The following is a 21301-nucleotide window of genomic DNA, read 5'->3' on the forward strand; positions in this document are numbered from 1 at the left end:
GCACCTGCATTTCCCTCTGTCCCCCCTGCCAACATACAGAATGGGGAAATATAGAGACTGGGAAGTCACCCATCAGTTGGCATCCCCATGGCATGGGAGCACAGCTGGCATCCCCATGGCATGGGAGCACAGGCATCTTCCTGTCCAGCCCCTAGAGAAAGTTCTACAAGCATAAGGTTATCCAGAAACTATCATGCTTTCACCTAAACAAAGTTATTTAGCTCAACAGTAAGACATATTCTTGCAACAACCTTTATTTGACCTACTAAATAATCTTCTGTATTCATTTTAATGAAAATATGATAAGGCTAGAAAGATTATTTCAATGAGGAAGAAAAAAGAAAATCTGTACAGGGGGTTGGAAGAGTCTTCCCCCAAAAATGTTTAACAAGTATGTTTTCTTCAGATTACTAGGCAAAGTTTCAGTTCCTCTATGCCGGAAAAGAAAGTAGCACCTAATAAATGACTCATTCAAAAATTCATACACTTTATTTAAGTTATTATAATACAGACAAGCTTTTGTCTGAGACAAGCTCATGCACAAGGTAAGAGAATTATAACAACTTATACGAAATATGAATCTTTCTGTAAACTCTAGAGTAGAAACATTACAGAGGCTTCAGGCATGGTTAGTGAATATTTATTGAGTTCAGTGAAACAGAAGTAAAAAACTCCAAAAATGAAAAATTTCTCAGTTCTCTGCCAGCAATTTGTCGCAGCCAGTTAATGATAGATTCAAGTCCTAAAAAGGCAAAAGAAGTATAGGGGAAAAAAAAAAAAAAACTTGCCCTCTTCTTACATGTGGACTCACTGAAATTAAAATTTCAGAGCTTAGTTTCAAGTCTTCTTTGAAAGAATACCCCCAAATCAGCATAAAATCCTTTACAATTTTGGAGAGGTTTTTAAGCAATCAACACTGATTACCATCAAACAATTATCAACTGTTTCTGCAATCCCCTGAAAGGTCTTTATGTCATCATCTACTACTCTTTCTGATTAACATGTCTGGGCCTTGTCCCTACACAGATCTAGCACGTAAAGTCCAGTCACCTTAAAGAGCAGCTGAGTAAACAGGAAAAAACCCAACAAAACAACTGCATCTTATTATTCAGAAAGAAAACACCAAATATTATCAAAGAAATGAAGTCACTCACCATGAAATCCAGAACAGTAACATAACATTAACATAACAGTAACATGTTCTAAACATCTAGCAAAGTTTTTACCATTTTTCTCCAAAATGAAATAAGACATAATTACATCTATGTATACAGTGTTTTCTTTGTGGGTACTAAAACTAGTAATAAGCTATTAATTAATCTATTTTCTTTCTATTTTTTTGTTTTTCCCAACATTCAAATATACTTGGCTAGAAGAAAAAATACATAATTAGGAGTGACATGTGACACCATAAATGGTTTATGCAAAGGGAATTTTCTTGTTGCTCTTCATTATACAGCTTATCTGAATTGTCACATAAAATAATTAATCTTTACCTTAAACAATGTATTTTGCTTCATTTACTGAGAGAAATGTGACCTTTAGAAATAAATAAATTGTTCTGTTACAGATGGGATGTCAGACACCAGCAAGCTATTGCCAGTTTCAAAAACAAGGAGCCATTCATAACTACAATTCATATTCTGTTCTTATTCTCCTGAAATCTTGGCTCCCTTTTTACAATCATTTGTAACTGTCTGTATGCTGAAAATAGATACCTAACAATATTGTTTAGCCCAAAACCAACTCCCTTCATATCTGCAGCTTAATTTAAGCAATGCCTTATTTCCCCAACCACAGTAAATATATACAATCTTAGGGTTTTCAATCTTCTGTACATTCAGAAATTAAATCATAAAACATGTAAGTGCTTCTCTTGTCGATATTAAAAAGCCCAATTTAACCACCTCATCTCAGTCACAAAATTAGCTGTTTAAAACTGTTAAAACATAAATAAACAACAAAATTTTTCACTAAATAGTAGAAAAGGTACCTAAATAATCTGAAAGAGATACATATAGGATACAGAATAAAAAGCTGCTCCCCTGGCAGAGAAATACAGTCGTCTCTAAGGCAAAACAGAGCAGCTCACCAGCAGCTCCTTACTAAAGTAAATAAAAATTTTTAATAAGTTAGTGGGTTTTTTGTTGAGTATCAGAGATGGTGGTTTTTTTGTTGAGTTTCAGTTTTTTGGGATTGGTGTGGGGGCTTTTGTTTTAGGGTTTTTTGGGGGGTTTTTTGGGGGTTTTTTTTTGGTTTTTTGGTTTTTTGTTTTTTTTTTTGTTATAATATGTAAGGTCATCCGAGTGGAAACTTTTATGAGAGCACAGTTGCTTCTACTTCAATCTTACCCAAGGATTCAAGCCAGATTTCCTTCTCAGGGACAGAGGAGCAAGGACTATTTTAGTGTTTTGGCCCTGACAAGGAAACAACAAAAAATAACTGCGGAAAGACACAATCACAGCACTCAGCTGCATACAGGATATCCAGATTTATGTCCTTGGTCTCCTTGTTCTACATGTCTCTATATCAGGAGCAAAGAAATATCCCACTCATAGGTCTAAAGAGGTGATTTTTTTAATATAAAAAGGTGTACAAAATTGGTGTCTAGGAGATATTTTTATTTATTACCAGTTTTAGAAAAAAACAACTTCATTTCAAAGAAGAACATCTTAAATCCCAAACTTCAGCATGACAAGGCTTCTTATCTAGCTTTACACAAGGAACTAGAGACAGTGGTGTGGCTGAGTGAACATCCAGCTCTCCACTATACTTGGTCCTTAAGGGCATCTCTCATACTTCTCAAGTGAAGATGATTCTCTCTCAGCTAGAGAGAGTAGTTGGCAATACTATGAAGACTATGCATTCAAATTGATTCTCACAATGTCCTTGTACAAACACTGAAATTTCAGTATTTCACTTTAAAATTTTAATGTATCATTTATGTTAATTTTCTATAAATGGGAAACCAAGAAAAGTATACTCACTATGAGGAAATACACCCAATGCTTTTTAATAGTTTTCACAGAGAAATCATACGAGGCATAGTGCCATGTACCAGAAAGGGTGAGAGACTGACATATTCAGAGAGAATGAAACTGCAAAACTAAGCCTCCTTGGCACAGAAAATAACCCCAGCTTCCTTTGGGCAAGAAACTGTTTCTCAGGTATCCATTGTGCCAGGCAAACAAACATAGGTTTCCTTTGGAAACAGGCTCTGATAAACATCTCTCAAGTCCTCACTTCAAGAAAAGGACTTCCACTTTGCAAGATCACCAGATGTTTTCCAAGTAGAGGAATGAGAAAGTGCCAGACATGACATCTCCTAATAAAGCACTTATTGCACAAATACAGTCCATCACACATAAACACCATCCTGACATTAACATCCAGCCTCCAGTCCCAGTTGTTCAGTGTGAAATTAAGTCCTGTACATTACAGATTCAATGTGATGCCACATTCTTAGAACTTCCAGCTTTGTAATTCCTCCCTCCACAGTCTGCAGTCCACAGCATATTCTCTTCTTGTCCAAATGGGTTTGGTTAAGGACACTCCATTACAGCAACCAATTAAAAGCATAATTACAAGTTACAGCCATGATAAAATCTCCCATTTTCATTTAGCTTTCAAGAAAGGATTTTTTTTGTTGACAGAACAAGAATCATCCTCTACTTTATTTCACAAGATAGACATGGAATTCTTTTATGTAAGAAATTCTAAATACCTGCACTTCACACCTAAATTCATATGTACAGACACACTAAAGAAGGGAACACGAGCTAGCACCATCATTCCAAGTATCCATTTTGGAAGTACTTTTTTGGATTTTGCTCTTAGCCAAGGAAGCTTTTGCATCTACCCCACTCCAACTGCTCCCTGGTTGCTAAAACATACAATCCCTCGACATACACAGAGAAAAATACTAGGAGATTTTTAACGATGGCTAGAAGAAGAAGCTCTTTTTAAAACAATCTAGAGGACAGAACACACAGGCAATAATTTTTCCATGCTACTCACTACTTGAATTTGCTCTGAGGTAGGAAATGTAACCAGCACAGACTTGTCACTACCTGATTAGCAGTGCATGAATGGAATGTCCAAACACCTATGAACAGATAAGTTGCATAAGCAGAATAAAATAAAATAAAATAAATAAAATATGTTACATTCCATTCTTTTATCATATGTAGTTTTTCCTTATCAAGTAGTGGTAGAAGCAGCTTCAGTATTGACATTTACTGCACCTTAACTTAAACAAGGTATAGATTCAGATGGCTATGGCTAATGAAAACACATTATTTAACCCTCCATCTATTTTCTTGCAACATCCCCATGACAAAGATGAAGATTTACTACTATTCTTCCCTTTTGCATACATTAAAAATTTGATAAAAAATAAGTGTGGAGAATTTACCTGGCAAAACCATAGAAAACTTAATTGTCAAGAATAAAGCTGAGATTTATAGTGCAAGGTATATACTTGTAGATAGAAAGGAGCCTACGTGACTTTCAGCACTACAGCTATCTTTGTTAGGACAAAAAATAAGTAAACAAAAAATTCCCACAAGATCATAAGAACCTTCTTTTTAAAAAAGCAGTTGATTTCATCCATGGCCTCAAAGTGGGATTTTAGAATCATCATGACAAAAGTAAGAATTTTTTTTTTTAACGTTGTAGCAAAGGGTTCTGCTCCCAACAGGAATCTCACCCCCACTATGAGCTAGGATAACCCACCCATGTGCCCACTGTCCAAAGGCTCTGACAGGTGCTGCTCACTCCTCCTGAACAGACACATGGATGGTCACTGCATATGCATGCAAAATAAACCTTCATTTGTTAGTTGTTATGTGTATTTGCTGTCATACTTGGCCCTAAAGTCCTCACTTCTTTTCCACCTGCAAAACAGGTAATGAGAATTAGCTAGATAGTGAACTAAAATGTCTTTTAGTGTCATTATTAAAATTTATCTTCACTGATAATCCCTTTAGTATGTTTTTAAGACAGCAATGGCAAACTAAATATATTATAAATAAATATATAAATATATATATATATATATATATATATATATATATAAAAAATATATTTTTTTTCAGATGAGAGAAAAATCACAGAACATTCTGAGCTGGAAGGGACCCTTAAGGCTCATCCAGTCCCACTCCTGCACATGGCCACCCCAGAATCATACCATGTGCCTGAGAGCATTAACCAAGCACTTTTTGAACTCTGTCAGGCTTGATGCTGGTCTCTGGGGAGCCTGTTCCAAATCCTACCCTGCCCCTTTCCCTTCCCCCTCCCCAAAAAAGTATCAATTAACATTGATGCAAGATTAGGTAGAGCAGAATCTCAATTCATGTTAAATAAATCTAATCCCAGTCTATTAAGAACTGACATGTCTGAAAATAAGGACATGATATACATAGTTCTACACGTCACAAAAACTTTTGCCAAGAAAGAACTTGAATTTTGGAATTGTACTGAACTGCGTCACCCTGAAATCTCCTCAGAATATCCCACAAGCTGAAAAGCTGCACCAAGTTGGAGCTGTTGCCGCAGCTATTGGCTGTCTTTGAAAAACAGCAGCCTCTGCTCAAGTGGAAATATTGATTCCTCAGGGATGGATCTTCCCCTACAGCACTACACTGCTTTGGACATGGATTATCCCATAGAGACAGTTTCACAGTAACTGTCACTAAACAAAACGGAACTAAATTCAGGGTCCTGACCACATGGATTAGGACATGGACAGCCAAGGAACTGTTGCCAACAATAACCTCAGTGATATCTCAGAGTATAAGTGAAACTGCCAATAATGTTGGCCAGAAATTTAACCCATTAAAAGCTGATTTCACAAGTTTCTGCTTCTTTCACATTCCCAACTCCCTAGGTAGTATCTAGTAATAGACCTCTATCTGTGGCAGTGCCGAATCGAAGAGAAAGCAGTTCTGATCTAGAATGACAATTCCCAAATTCCTAAAGAGTTACAGCTGAACAAAATGAAGATTAAATCTGTTTTTATATTCAAATGGCTTCATGTAAGTTTTGTGTGAACATTAAGTGAAATGTCTTATAGGCAATAAGGTATATTACATACATAAATATATACATCTATCAATATATATAATAAAGTGCAAGTCCATAAGTAATATTGTCTTATATAAGGAACAGATAATATTTTACAGAAAAATCACTATCTATACAAACTATAATAGCAACTCAACTGAAATAAAAGAAGATTCAACCACAGATCTCCATAAATTTATTTGTTGGGATGACCAGAACAAGCACATAATACTTCTATGAAGTCTCTCAACATCCAGCTACCAAAAGCCAAATCCTGTTAAGTATTAAAATATGTACTAGCAAGCACTACACAATGATGTGCTTACAGGAAATCGAACAGGATAAAAAAATCACCACATGCAATGTTCTCTTTGAGCATAAACGCAAAAGGCAGTGAGACAGTGTCTTTGTAGATCCTACCTTTGTGCCCTCAGAAAGCTGGGTTACACCAGAAGCCATCCAGCTACCAAGATACAACAGGCAAGGGGCACTGAGTGTTAACTTTACACAATGAGCCCCTTAGTCCAGCATCTGTAATACTCTTCCGTAAGTGTCTGTGCTCTGACTACAAAGAGTTGCTGTAGAAAACACATATTTTCAGATTTAGACTGCAAGGAACAATTGCTCCAAGGTTTCTTCCCATCATGTTCTAACTATACCAGTGAATGAAGTCCAAGAACAAGACAGGGAGGATGACAGGAGCTCATGTTTCAACAGAATACCACTGGGACCAAGCCTTAGGGTGATATGGGGAAAGGGAATGTTGCAGAGGTAAAATCACTGCTGGAAAGACAATCAAATTCTTATAGAAAAATTGGCTTTAAACTCCAAACTATTTCAATTACCTTCTGGTGGTGGTGGAGGGAAATCCTCTGTGTCCATTCTAGTATATCCACTGCACCTTTAGCAGACTGGAAAACTCTGCAAAAATGAAGGAACATGTTTTGTAGATGAACACAATTTCCAAATATTGAGCCACTCCTTTTCAATTTGGCCAAGCTCATACCTATTAGCTAATACCATTATGGAAGAGAGGAAATTTGCTTGGCTTCTTGTTTCGATATGAATACAGTCCAAATTTTTATGTACACAGCCCTCAGTATTGGACCCAATTATTTTAATGATCTCAGTAAGTCAGCTGAAGAAAGGCGAAGTTTTTTAACTATTTTGTACTCTGCAGTTCCCACTGTGACAATCACAAGGAGATTACTAAAATATGTTATTTCAATGTCTGTTTGGAGTATATATTCCATCTCAAAATATTCATGAAGGGGTGAAGGATAAAAATTGTAGGAAGCTTATGAGTTTTCATGATGCTTTTCTCTATTCAGCAATCAGAAAAAACAAGTTTTAACTATATACTTTATACACAACTTCTTTCCACTATTTTTTTTTTCTGCTAATCATAAAAATTCTGCTTAAGTCCCTTTACTTCCACCTTTCCTAAGGAGAGTGAAGTACAAGGGAGCGAGTTCCTGAGGACCTTTTCTTTCAACTTTTCTCAAATGCCATTGCTCTCATTTTAAGGAAAAGAATAACTTTACAAAGCATTCCCCTACATTGGTCCTGAATACACAACTGAAGAGAGCAAAGCCCAGAACCCATGAGAGACATCATTCCACCTTCCCCATAATGCTACTTAATAGTGACATTCCAGAATCATCTGGAAGGAAAACATATTGTACTAAGCAATGCACACACTCTGCCCCCCGTCCATTTTCACTCTAACTCAAAAGACAGCATGACAAAAAGACAGATTTCAAAATAGGGCTGAGGAGGAAAAGTTAGCTTCCAAAAGCTACAAAAGACAGTGGAAGAGCCAATGCTGAATTTTCTGTCCTACTCTTGAGTGGCCCATAGATGTTCATCTGAAGAAGTTATGTCTTCTGCTGGCAACAAAACAGCTCATGCCCTTGGAAAGTCTCCATAGCCAAATATTAAAAGATTATGTTGAAGGAGATAGTGAAATTCAAGGTACAGTGGCAAAATATTAAATGGATCAGGATTCAAAGGTCAAATCAATTGCCACTTACAGAAAAAGTGGCAGTGAATAGAGAAAAAAAAAGCTTCAAAAAACGATCCAACCCTAGGAGGCACCAGACAATTTACCTCCCTAACATTAGGTTTGCAAGGGTGATTATCAGGACAGATGTGCCAGGAAAGACAACAACTCTGGTAGTGCAAGATCCTAATATGATAATTTGTAACAACTTCATTTACTAAGCACACAAAATTCCCTTTTAAACTGTCTTAAGCTTTGGTAGCTCTTAATCCAGTCCTAGACAAAATCAAGTAGCTTCAGAACCAAGGCTCAGAAAGGATGCACCCAACATCTGTCTATAACACAATGAATTCCATTATGTGCTTTCACTGTACAATGTTCCTTCTAAAGCTTCTCTACAGTTTATATATACAGAGCTCCAAGGCATGTTCCTGCTTACAGATGTCTGGAATGCATCCTGCCACACCAAAACTGTCAGCCAAAACAAGAGATAGTTATGGTCTGAAGAAATGGCTATTTTCCTGTATTTTTTTTAAGCTGATCATGACTAGAGCATAGGTTTTCAAGTGTGACATATGTAATACCAAGCAAACCTCTGAAAGTGAGTCTCAGCACCTTTTCCAAATGCATCTTTAAGAGAGCAGCTAAAAGGCTTTCAGAATTATTTTTTTTTCTTTTAATATATGATGCAAGCTTTAAAACATCTATCAAAGTTAACTTCCAACAATGATTTTTTTTAAAATCAATTCCTTCCTCACCAGCAAATATTAACAAGACACAGAGCTGAGCCATGGAGCTTGATTTCCATTTTGATCTAGTTCACAGTGACATGCTTCAAATTACACAAGAATTGTGTCAAAGAAAGACACAGACCCAGTGTTAGAGTCCTACCCACTGACCTGCTTGCTCCCATCTGAACAGTGCAGTTATTCACAAGAAGAAAGATACACTTTCTCACTTAAGAATGCCTCAGGGGTTGATTTATACATTACATTAACTCATTTTGAAGTTCCACATATTTTTCACAATTTTTTAGATGCTGAGAAAAACCCTGCAGCAGGAAAGAGAGCTTGTGTATTACAGATTGCATTAATACCCTCCAAAAAGAAAATAATTGCCATATTATGTAGCAGACAGCACATTTATGAACAATCTCTAATAGCACCATATTTCAAAGAGAAGTTTTTCACTTTGAGAGACAGGGGAGCTAACTCAAAGATGTTTAAATCAAGATTAAGGCAGATGGTTTAATTTGACTAGCAGCGTATGGTACATTTGCATTTTTAGCTCAAGTGCTTTTCCCATTGATTCTCCTGCTAACAGAACTACACAGCACAGCTTACAGGTGCATTTAGACAATAATCGTGAAAATCAAAGCTCAAATTAAGCTGAAAGGGACTTCTGAATGTTCTCTCATACACTCAAGACAGGTGTTTTCAAAATTAAATCAGGTTACTCAGTGCCTTTACCCCCCCAGGTTATGAAACCCCATGAAGGTGGATGTTTCACCACCTCCCAGAGCATCCTGCTCCTGAGCTTAACCAGAAACTCCAGGAAGAGTTTTTCCTGTAAGCCCAACTGGAACTGGCCCTGCAGCAGCTTGCAGCCATTGCATCTCATTCTCCTGCTGCACACCCCTGAACAAAGCCTGGCTCCAACTTCTTGCCAACACTGCCTTGGGAAGTAGAAGACTGCAACTCAATCCCCCTCATTCCTTTCTTCTCAAAATGACACAAACCCGATTCCCTCAGCCTCTCCTGACCTCTTCCCACTCCCAGCCATAGCAGTGGCCTTTACTGGACTTGCTCCAGTTTGCCAATCCCTCACTTGTACTGGGGCCTCACAATGAACACCGAATTCCAGATGCAGCACTGAGACCACCGAGTAGATGTTACTGGCTTCAACATAAAATTATATTTAAAAAATTAACAGCCTTTAAGACACAAAATATTAAGATTTTGTTCCAAAGGTATTTTAAAAACTGCAAAAAGAAAAAATCCTTATTAAAAATTAAACACATGTGCTATTATTATGTTCATGCATATTTCATCATAAAATTATGAATATGAATAACTGAACAACTGTCCCGACTTATTCAAGATTTCATAGAGGTTATAAAAATATGGAGCTCTTTTCCCCCATGTAACATTGTTTTCTCAAACACAGTATAACCTCTGTTTAATGACTCAAAGTTCACCCTTCCAGACTCCACAGCAATCATAGGAGCAAAGGGACAGAAAGAAGCTCTCAGAGCTACTTTATTCCCATTGGCATCCAGATGCAAAAGGAATTCACCTGACTTGGTGCTCATCACCTTCTTTGCTTCAGATGTGGGTAGAGATAGCAGTGACTGCTGTGGGCCACAAAGGTGGTCTACAGATTGTCTCCTTTTCCCCTCTTCCCCCATATTTCCCTTGTGTGCCCCATATACAGAAGACAGGGGGAGAGGCAAAGGAGCTCCTGGGCACTTTGATAAAAAGGCAGCTGACCTGTTCTGGTCTAAACATCGGCCCTCACTTCCAATGTCTACTTCCTGATGTCTTCATCCAGTCCTTTCCTGCCAAACTGTGAGGAGGAACAGGTAATTCTTACTCATATTTAAAGGTAGATTTCCAATTTTTTAAGTTCCCACTTTACCTGCCCAGTTATAGCTGAACCAGCTTATCTAGGCAAACCCCAACTATTCCAAGCCTACAAGACTACTATTAAAAAAAAACCCTACTCGTAGCACAACAGCATGCTTTTATTACAGATGTTTAGCTAGTGACTTCCTACGTTTGGCACTAAAAATCAGAAATAATCATATTAAATGTATGCATTTTGAAAGAAAAAAAACACAATAGTCCCTTATTATACTGCAATATGTTCAGTTCCTGACCAAGTTTGCAATGCTCTCTAAATTTTAAGTTGATATGTAAGGAAAAAAGAAAACAAATTAAAATACCACATTGGAATCAGATGTTCATGGGCAATGTTTCTAATGCAGAGAAGTCCCCCACACTTAAAGCAGTCAGAGCTCCAATGGCACTCACACCAGAAACCAAAATCATCCAAGTGTGAAATCGTCCCTTGTCACCCTGATTTTTAAAGATTTTCTAAAGCGTTCTGAGTTTACATTCTTGTAGCAAACTTTCTCACATACTTTCTGTAAATAACTTATTGTTTTTGCATTCCTTCATAGAGGCGGAGAAATTTGATGGACTGGTAGTTTGTCCAGTGTTGTTGGAGAGGTGGCACTTTCACCCTCCAATCCACTGTCACCTTTGGAAAACTATAAATGCTGGAGTCAGAAAATAAACTTCCCTTTTTTACCTTTACAATAGCAGTGGTATGTGTCGTGCTTTCTCGTGTCCTATAGTGACAATCACTAAGGACAGCTCCCAACACTTCAAATTTTCCACCAACTACACTCACCTTCGACCATGGAAGCTGGTACTGAAGGAAGTGAGAGTCTGTGATGTTCCACAGCAGACCTCACAAACTCAAAGTGCTAATGCCTGCAAAATCTGTGAGACTGAAATTCTGATTCCACAGCAAAGGGCAGTTTCAGCAAATGAAACAAAGGCAAAGACACCTTTATACTTGTCCAAAGACTACAGAAGAATGTCAACATTCCTCTTTGAGACTCAGTTTTCCTTTCTCCTAACCTCTGGTAACTCCTTTTGCCTCCAGGACTCTCGGCTGTGTCTGTGTATCTGATTTTGTTCAATGATTTCCTCTAATTGTTGGAAAAACAACAGACTCTCAGTTCTCAGCTAAAAATTACAAATACTAATCAACATCTGCATTTCTACTTCAACAAAAGTATTTTCCAACAGTCAGAAATCAGAAAGCAGAAGTCAGAATGCAACAAAAATGGGACCGGCACAAACTCTGCCAAAACTACAAGGCAGTGCATCATACAGACCTGGAGGCACTGTACTTACATGCCAAGCTCCCAAAGGGCACATGCTGCCAAGCTTTCTCAGCTCTATCACCCCAAGAACTGTAATGGCGACTTACACACCTTCTCTTACAGGTGTGTGCACTGTAACTGCAGCAACATCAGGATTCTTCATTCTTAACACTGCTGAGAGAATGAACATTTTATAATAGGAAACAGAAGCTGAATCAAGGAGACTGATTTCCAAGAAACTGTAACTTGTGGAGAAAGCTTAGTCCAAGCAGAAATACAATGTCTCTGAGAAAGCCTGAAAGCCTAAAAATTAAGCTAAAAACCAACATCAAAACAAGAAAACTTGAGAAGGTAAAGCCCCTGAATGTCTAAAATCCCCTTGTGTCCACATCACTTAGTGAATATTGCTGTATAATGCCCAGTTGAATCTTCTTCCACCTAGAACTACAGAACTCCCACTGGGAATTAAATTTCACTGAAATTTGATATGAAGACTCTTCCAGCAGTGCAAAGTAATTACAAGATAGAAGGCAGAGGGGGGAAGGTTAATTTACTATTTTTTTTCCTCCTGTAGCTCAAGAACACTTTCTTACAGACAGAAAAAATAAAAACTGATTGTACAATTTGTTCTCCATACACGTTATTCCTAAGAAACATAGACTGTAAATTTTTTTAAGAGGTGTCTACAGTGAGTATGAATGAAGCAGCCATTTATATTTTGACAGCTTCCCATCCACACTGTAAGCCATTAAAGAAGTCTGTATCAAGACTGGATCATTATTTCTTTTAATGTATATTTGGTTTTATTAATAGCTAAGAGTCCTGTTCTATACAGATTTTATTCTTAAATTTAGCAAAGAAAATTACTGAAATCACAAGCAATGGAATAAAAAAGGAAGTGCATAGGTTCGGGTAAAAAATTAATAGGAAGCCCAATTCATGGCTCAGATAAAGCTGGGTGACATTCTATTTCTTACAGCAATTCAAACAAGGCCAGAGATGCATATTCTTCAGAATAAATAGAGAATCCACTTCAACAAAAGCTACTTTGCTTCTTTTTCTGCTCCCCTTTCTCACACTGAACAGTATCTTGCTCAAGACCAGAGAAAATACAGAAACAGCACACTCTGAAAAGGAAACAGTCTACAGAGACACCTCAAAAAACATGGCCGAAGATTGGTTTTCTAACCTTTCTTTTTAAAGGGTAATACTTACATTTCCTCACCTAGATTCCTGCTCAGTACATCACCTAGAGGAAGGGAAAAAGGAGGAAGCAAAGACTGCATTTGTAGAGTTATTAGACAGATCCTGATCACAGCGAAATCAGTACTGTTAAATTTTTACTATTTATGTTCTTTCCCTCTACAGACTATTATTGCAAGGCAAATTACAGAATCACTGCTTGATAGATTAATTCAGGTTAGCAGGAGGTCATGTAGTGCAACCTGGTGCTCCAAGCCAGGTCCACTACCAAGTGAGACCAGGCTGCCTAATCTACTGAGATAATCTCAGTAGATAGAAATCTCTAAAGGCAGACTGCAGGACCATGTCAGGAATCCTGCCACCTTGCTTTGTTGTCCTCCTAGAAAAAAACCATTGTCCTTATATCTAGCTAGAACTACTCTTATTTCAGTTATGACCATAGCCTGTGGTCCTGCCCCCTTCCTCATAGTCTGCCAGCTGGTGGGAGCACACTGCCAGGCCCCCATGAAACTTCTTTCTCCTCCAGGGCACTGCTGCCACTCCCTGGCATTGTAGCAGCCTTGTGCTGAACTTGCTCAGTTTTATTCACATCTCTCTTGTACTGGGGTGAGGTGTGGGCACAAAACGGGGTGCAAGTGTGCATACTGCAGGTGTGGTCTGACAAGTGCTGAGTGAGAGGAATCCTTCCCCTCCGAGGACGCATTCCTTCCCAGGTGTGTAACCTTACCCTCATCATTGCTGAATTCCACAGAGTTCTTGCCAGCCAGCTCCTCCCATCCACCCAAGTCCTTCTGAATGACAGCCTAAATCTCAAGCACATCCACTGCCCACCCCTTTCCCACAGTTTGGTGTCACTTGCAAACTCCATGAGCTGATGGACTTCCACTTTATGCATAACATTAAACTGGACACATCCTATGCTGGACAGCCAGGGCTCTCCACTGGTTACCAGCCTCAAATTACAGCCAACGAGCCACCTCCAAAATCAACCATCCCACCAGGCTTCCACCCATCGAGCAGCACACCCACCTGGATCACAACCCCATTCTGCAAAAGACCTTCCTGAATCCAACACAAGTATATGGTTTTATTAAGCTCAGTAGCAATATATTTACTTTACAAATAGAAAAGCCATGACTTACAAATGTTTGAGGAATGAGAGGAATATGCATAAAAAGTAAACCAGGGAAAGGAAGAGGTTGCCAAACAGGCACTTAGGACACCCGACTTTTTCGTGAACGAGCCTTGCTCCTGTCTTTTGTCATGGCAACTATTTGAATACCCAAAGTAAGAAGACGGGCATCACCCCAGAATCTGCAGACCATCCTGAAGGTCAAGAGTACTGTAACAAATTGCAAGCCTCTGAAGAATTAAAAGGGAATGCTGGAATCATATGCTTTAAGTCAAGAATTATCTCTTTTTCTTCTGTGCCACACAAACTAGAAAACTGCATCACTGGGTCAAGACAAAGATCCTTCATGTCCAACACACAAGCAAAATAAAAATATATTAAGAGCATTTTTCTTAATTTGTGCTATAATTTGACAGCAATCGAGTAACTTCATCTGGAAAAGCAATCGTATTTCTGCAATTTCCCTTTTTAAATCTAATTCAGATTAGTCCCTTTCAGTACTGGATATGAAGAACTACCTTAATTGGAAATATCCTCATCAAAGTTTTTATTTTTTAATCAGAGAAGATCCTCAAACGTTGCAGCACACTTCAATTGTGATGTAAACCTATACAGGATTTAGTTGCATACATATTATTATAATACATGTGTAATTATTATGAAGAGAGTTTAGAAATGGTTTTTATTAAAAATGCACCAAAATATCATTTAGTATAGTAATCCTGATCAGCCTTACATGTAAAATAAAGTAATTTTATCACAGGGAGGGTTTCATTCTGCAGCAAATTAAGGTCTTAACTTGAAAAAAAAAAAGCCACAGAAATGTTATTTATGGATACAGTCAATAAAGCATTTTTTCCCCTCCATTCTACATTAGTCAGACGTTCATTACAAAAGCAGAATGTCTTGTTTCAACTTGAACTAAATCTGTGCATCCTGGTTTCACATGGCATAGGTTGTCTTTCAAGATACTGATGACAACTGATGAAAATTTCCACCAGAAACTGTTTCCAATGATTTAAGTGAAAGGATACACTGAAATGAATATTCAGTTACTACTGCTGCCTGCAAACCAGGTCCTGACAAGAGACACTTTACCTAAACATTTTCAGCTCTTTGAGTACTACTGTCCTTGGAAAAGTAACCATGCTGTTTCTCATCGAGGACAACTCATTCTATCTGATCATTAGAAAATCAACCAGTTGAACAAATGTATTTCATCTGATGAATAAAGTTATTAAGAATATAAATAGAGTCTTATTACTGAGTTTCAAAAATATTTGAAGTAAAATATAGAAATACATTTCTAATAACAAAGTTAAAATGCATGCTCTAGAAAATCAATGAAAATTGATTATTTTTCTAACTCCAAAATTTTATTCAAATACATCAGAAATCAGGTAATGCAGCTGTTAAATCATTAATTACAGGAAGAAAGAAAAATAGCAATACCACGTGCAAAGAACAGCCCTTGTCTTCAAAAAATGTATAATGGAAACTAGATTCCCACAGAAGTGTAGGTTCTGCATCTAGTCCAAACATCAGCAGTCTTCACTCTTTCCTTGATTTGGAAATTATCTAGTAGCCATTTTTCCTCTCAACCTTCTACAATTTGAAAGTGAAGTTTTTAAAACTCAAATTAGTCAATCCATGGTTTGCAATATTGAATAATATTGAATATTAAGTATGAAATTCTAAAAGGACACTGAGGATGAGACTGAGAAAGCTTTAGAAAAGTGAAAAATATAAAAACAAGAGACATAAGCTCAAGACTCACTGTGATCCTACAAGGAAATCTAAATATTGCCATCTACTTCTCAGTAAGTTCTTATCCCATTTTACAGATGAGGAAATAACATTTACCTTCTTTCTTGGAAATTTTTGAGATGCACAGTCAGTATCTCTAAGGAAAAAAAATATTCATACGATTTCTGCAATTTTTTAACGGGTTTTGAGAAACAAGGGATTACAGAAGAGAAACAAGAGTGACCTTGAGCTTGGATCCCAACAGTTCACATTCATGGTTCAGTCCCAAGTAACAAGTATTGTACAGTACAGTAAGTCACTGAAACAGATTTTCCCAAGATAATGCCCCTATTCAGCAGCACGTAAGTAGAACAATTTATTTTGCTCTGCTTAACTGCTTCACCCACGCATCTGACATTAAGCTTCAGGCTTCCTGACTGAGCAGTGAGCATGTAGGACATAATCAATGTTGTGCAGTTATGCATCACTTCCCACAGTCTTGCTGTTTCAGGCATTTCAGAATAAGCATGAATCAAGTTTTTGATCTAAAATCACAAGTTTGAAAACATATTTTTCAACTCTTGTTTAGCATTACCTGTCATTACTCCCTTAAAAACAAGTTCTACTTTTACATGTTCCTGGTTTCTAAATAACCTACATTATTTTGGTGCAAGTAAAACTCAAGATTCTTTACAATAAAAAAAAGTCTAACTGATGGAAATCTCAAAAAAATACTAATAATAATGAAGCAGTTTTCTTCCATGGATATGTGACAACTTGAGTCACAATATTCTGCCCTGCAAACCACATGCACACAAGTACAGTGACATTACTGAGAAAGATCTGAAAACAAAAATACTAAGACATAGTTGCATAGGTCCACAATGAGAATTCTGGTTTACCTTGCTCATGTGCCTCCCACCTCCCTCTAATAAAGAGCCTTTATCTCTCATGATACTCCCAAAGTCTCCCCTAAGTAATTCTCAGGCTTCAGTTTATGACCCAATCCCTGAAAATTTCCAAGTATCCAGGCTTACAGCTTTTCTACTCACTAAACTCCTTCTAGATTCAGAAATTAATTTTCCAATATTAATTTCCCACTAATAGATGTAATAAAAAGAATGACATTGTATTAAAAGGAATGGGGGGAAAGTAATAAATGCTGATTTTAACAAAATATGATCTTAGGTATGAAAAATGCCTCCCTCACATGTTGTCGAATACACACAAAACGAAAGACTAATTCATACCACTATCAATGAAACCTCATTTATAGTTTCATTATAACATACAACATGTTCAAAAAGTAAGAACAATTGCATTCACAGTGTTTAACACTGTAACTCCAAAGGAAGTTTCTCTAAGGTACAACTGCTGCAATAGATATTCCACAAGAAACATCCAAGATAGTCCAGAAATGCACCTACACCTCAAAAAACCATCAGGAAGCTGAACTTACACAAAGATAGTTTAAAAATACCTTTTAGAAACCGTATGACAACTCCATGGGATCCCTTCTAACATTCTAAATAAACTGTAACATGGAAACACATAAAGAAAAAAGTGAAATCGAAGTCACTGTACATAAGTGGAAACAAAATTACTGTCCTGCATATGTAAAATGAAGAAAATAAGTACCTCACGTAGCTCATTTCTCTATCACATACAAAACTGAGAACAGTGTACTACAGATGCACAAATAAAATGACTGTAGCTTTGCACAACATATAAAGCTCAGTCTGAAAGTCTGAATCAAAACTGGTCCTCCTTCTTCTGGACTGCAGCTTTTGCTTCCTGGCTGCGTCAGAAATAGACTGAAATTTATAATTTTTCTACATCAGATTCTAAAAATAATTTATAATTCATATAGATGCAATTAATAGACATCCTGTTTTACAAATAAGCAATGTACCATTCCCAATGGCATTTAATTCCGTTAACAATTATGAAGTTTAACAATAGCCTTTCAGGTTTGTTGTCTTCCTGCAAATGTTTATAAACTATGCAATGATTCCTAAACAGCTCAGAATCAACTAAAAAACTCCTCTGTTGTTGAGATTTCTTCACAGAATCATAGAATGGTTTTGGTTGGAAGGGACCTTAAAAATCATCCAGGTTCCAACCCCCTTGCCCTGCATGAGGCAGGGACATTTTCCACAAGACCAGGCTGCTCAGAGCCCCATCCAGCCCAGCCTGGCAAGATAAAGTTTGTTTTACGGTATTCCAGAATGGGAAAGGATTTCTGCTGTCTACTGATGAGTGAAATCATAGCCTATCTGCTAAGCATTAGCATAGCTCAGGGTCAAAGAGAGCTCCTCAGCATGGAAGGAAGGAGGTAACCCCTTTTCAGTACTTTAGTGTGCTCATAACTGGCCTGACAGAGCCAATAGCACAAGACTTGTACATTTGGCTTCCACATCTCCGAGCTGCAATGCCAGACTGCACCCACCCATCACACAGCACTGGGGCTCCTCTCCATAACCTGTGGTATACCAGTTCCTGCAGCCCAAACCCATAGGATGCTGCCAGGTCCCAACATTCAGCAGAAGATGATGGACAGCCCATTACTCAAGTGTCACTCTGCTTCCATGGTCCTTTCTCCTACCACATCCATCCGTGGGTATCAGCCACAGAAGCTCCAAACACTGGAAACCCAGTACCATTACAAGACACCTGCCATCACTCACACAGTAAATCACATCTTATGTACAATGCCACAGGTAATCTAAGGAATCCATAGAATATATGATAAAAATCTTGAAATCTCACTGCAAAGCCTCCTGAAATACCAGATTTCAAGGTAGTTCCTAAAGAACTACTGTTCATAACCAGATAAACACATGTAACTAGTTCATGGAATACTAAGCCTGAGGGTGAAAAGGAAAAAAAAAGAAAAGACAAGATGGATTAAACAAAGCAAGTCAGACAGATTATCAAGATCAAACAGATCACCCAAGTGAAAAGAATGAAGGGTGCATTGAAGAAAACAGCTGAACAGCCAGAATCTATTCTGCCTGAATAATGGGCTTGAAGTTGTAGGCACCAAACATGTCCCCACATTCAGGCAATAAACCTGTGTCTCCTGAGTGCCAACAGAAAATTTTAAAATGTTATACTTCATTTCTACTGCAGAACAGATTGCTCACTGGGGTTCACCAAGCAAAGTGAAGGCTTTAGGAAAAAAATATTTTATTTACAATAAAAATAGCCACAAACTAATACATGTTAATAGAATCTCACTGTATTTATTTAGCATGAAACAGTTTTTAAGCAATATTTTTTACTTCCTGACTCATGAAAAAAAGACCCCAATCCTACACCTTTTTATGCTAACAGTTAAACTGCAAGACTGAAACAAAACGATGCTTTTTATATTTCAATTAAACAACTTAAAACTTGCTAGCTCAAGGTAAAAGCCATGATCTTAGTATCTTTGGAAAATAAAGAAAAAAAAAAAAGAAAAAGAAGGATTAAAAAAACATGTAAATGAAAGATGACAAAATTTAGGATGGATTAAATTGTTTTGGCCAAAAATAAAACAACACCTAAAAATCTTTAAAATAAGCCTTTGCTGTGGTCAAATTATTAACAGCTGCCTTTCCGAGCATTTGGTACTGCCTACTGACACAGCTTGCTCACTCACTCGTCCAGTGCATGACTGGGCAATCTTTTAAAGCTCTTATTACTTTACCCTGTATGCGCAGGGCATCTTGCAAAAGCAACTACATGGTCTGGGATCACCACAAACAACTATGTAACTTCTCCAATAGTTTGAACCGTTAATTACAAAGAAACCAAATAAAAAATACATAAAAGGACAGTGTTATTGTGAATAAGTATTTTTCCCCTGTGTCAAGACAACGGATTTAATTGCAGATGCCAACTAAAAAACTGGTCGACACCAGCTTTGAAGAACGGGGAAGGAAAGGAACTCCAGCTCCCACGGGAGTTCTATTTTCCGTAGCCGTGTCCGTAGCTGATGGAGCGGGGAGGGACGCTGGAGCCGGCGGCTCCCCACACCGCGGAACACGAAGCAGCGCACACGCGAGAAACCCCCCGCGAAAACCTCGCGGAAGAAACTTCACCATAGTTCAACAGCAAGAAGTTTGGCCAAGGCGTTTTACGGACCCCTCGCATCCTCGCTTCAGTGACCCACCTCGCACGGGCAAAAGGGATTTAGTGACGATCTCACACCATGCGTCTCCCCCTCCTGTCCCTCGGCGGTGCCCAGCGGCTGCCGCCCCGGGCCCCCGCAGCCCCAGCGAGGCAGCCCCCGCCCCTGAAGGGCGTCTCCGCACCAAACATCGAGCCCACCCTCCGAGGACCAAACTTTCCGTGACAGCACCGGAGCAAGAGCCCGGCGCGAAGCGAGCACCCACCTCCTCCGCCGCGGCCGGAGCCGCCGCCAAACGCTCCGAGGCGGCCGCCGCCCGGCACGGCCCGCTCCGGCCCGCTGCGCCGGGGCCCCGGCGGCTGCCCCGCTGCCCGGACACGTCACTCAGCCCGCCGCGGAGCTCGCACTGACCGCCGGGCGGAGCTCCTGAGCGCCGGCGAGCGCCGGCGGGAGCCGCCCGGCCCGGCCCGGCCCGGCCCCGCCTCGCTGCGGCCGCCGCTGCCGTCAGCGCCTGCCCGGGGCCGCCGCTCCCGGCGCCCGCCCCGGCGAGGCCCGGTTGGCTCCCAGTTGGCCCCGCCGGTCGGGCCGGTCGGGCCGGGGCGGGGCGGGCACCTCGGCTCTCCCCGGAGCCCGCCGCATTCCTGCCGCCGCACGTGACACGCCCGGGGGCGGGAGCACATCCCGCCGCTCGCCCCGAGGCCCTGCTGGTGCACGGGCGGGGAGCGGAGCTGTCCGGCTCCGGAGACCGGGAGGGCAGCCGGGCCCGGGGCTGGACAATTCGGCACACTCAGCCTCATGCTCACGAATAACCCCTGAACATGCCAGGGTACAAACTGGGCCACGGCGCTATTTTGGATTTTAATCTCATTTATAACTTGAAATCCAGTAATAGTTTTCAAGTTAAATGCTATCTAGAGATGCTGGAATCTTATGCCGAATTTTTTTTTTTCTTTTTGCATCTTTTTGCATCCTTCTTGCATGACAATCCTCACAGCAAGTATCTCTACAGACCAGCACTGACCAAGCCAACCACACAGCCACCCAAAGCCTGTGACACTCAAGCATGGAATGCTTGTCCTGAGAGTAACATCAACCACTTGTACACTCAGAACTGACCATGCCACTTAGTTAAAATATAGAAAACAT

General features: G+C 39.2%; 1 protein-coding gene across 9 annotated transcripts in view; it reads right to left on the reverse strand.

Moving 5' to 3' along the window:
• Positions 1-21301, reverse strand: part of ARHGEF10 (Rho guanine nucleotide exchange factor 10) — a 112850-nt gene that overhangs the window by 87863 nt on the left and 3686 nt on the right. For 6 of the 9 annotated variants that reach the window (XR_008436216.1, XM_053973126.1, XM_053973130.1 and 3 more), the window contains exon 2: positions 6909-6984. Coding sequence is in view for 8 of the 9 variants with exons in the window: in XM_053973126.1 (XP_053829101.1) it covers positions 6909-6945 (37 nt within the window). In the remaining variant the exon portion in view is untranslated. Of the gene's footprint in view, positions 1-6908; positions 6985-10554; positions 10631-20197; positions 20240-20420; positions 20544-21301 lie in introns of those variants that run through there. The other 3 variants (XM_053973127.1, XM_053973129.1, XM_053973128.1) reach the window with 3 other exon arrangements.

The sequence above is a fragment of the Vidua macroura genome, chromosome 3 (assembly GCF_024509145.1).
Source record: "Vidua macroura isolate BioBank_ID:100142 chromosome 3, ASM2450914v1, whole genome shotgun sequence".
In the NCBI taxonomy this organism is placed as follows: domain Eukaryota; kingdom Metazoa; phylum Chordata; class Aves; order Passeriformes; family Viduidae; genus Vidua; species Vidua macroura.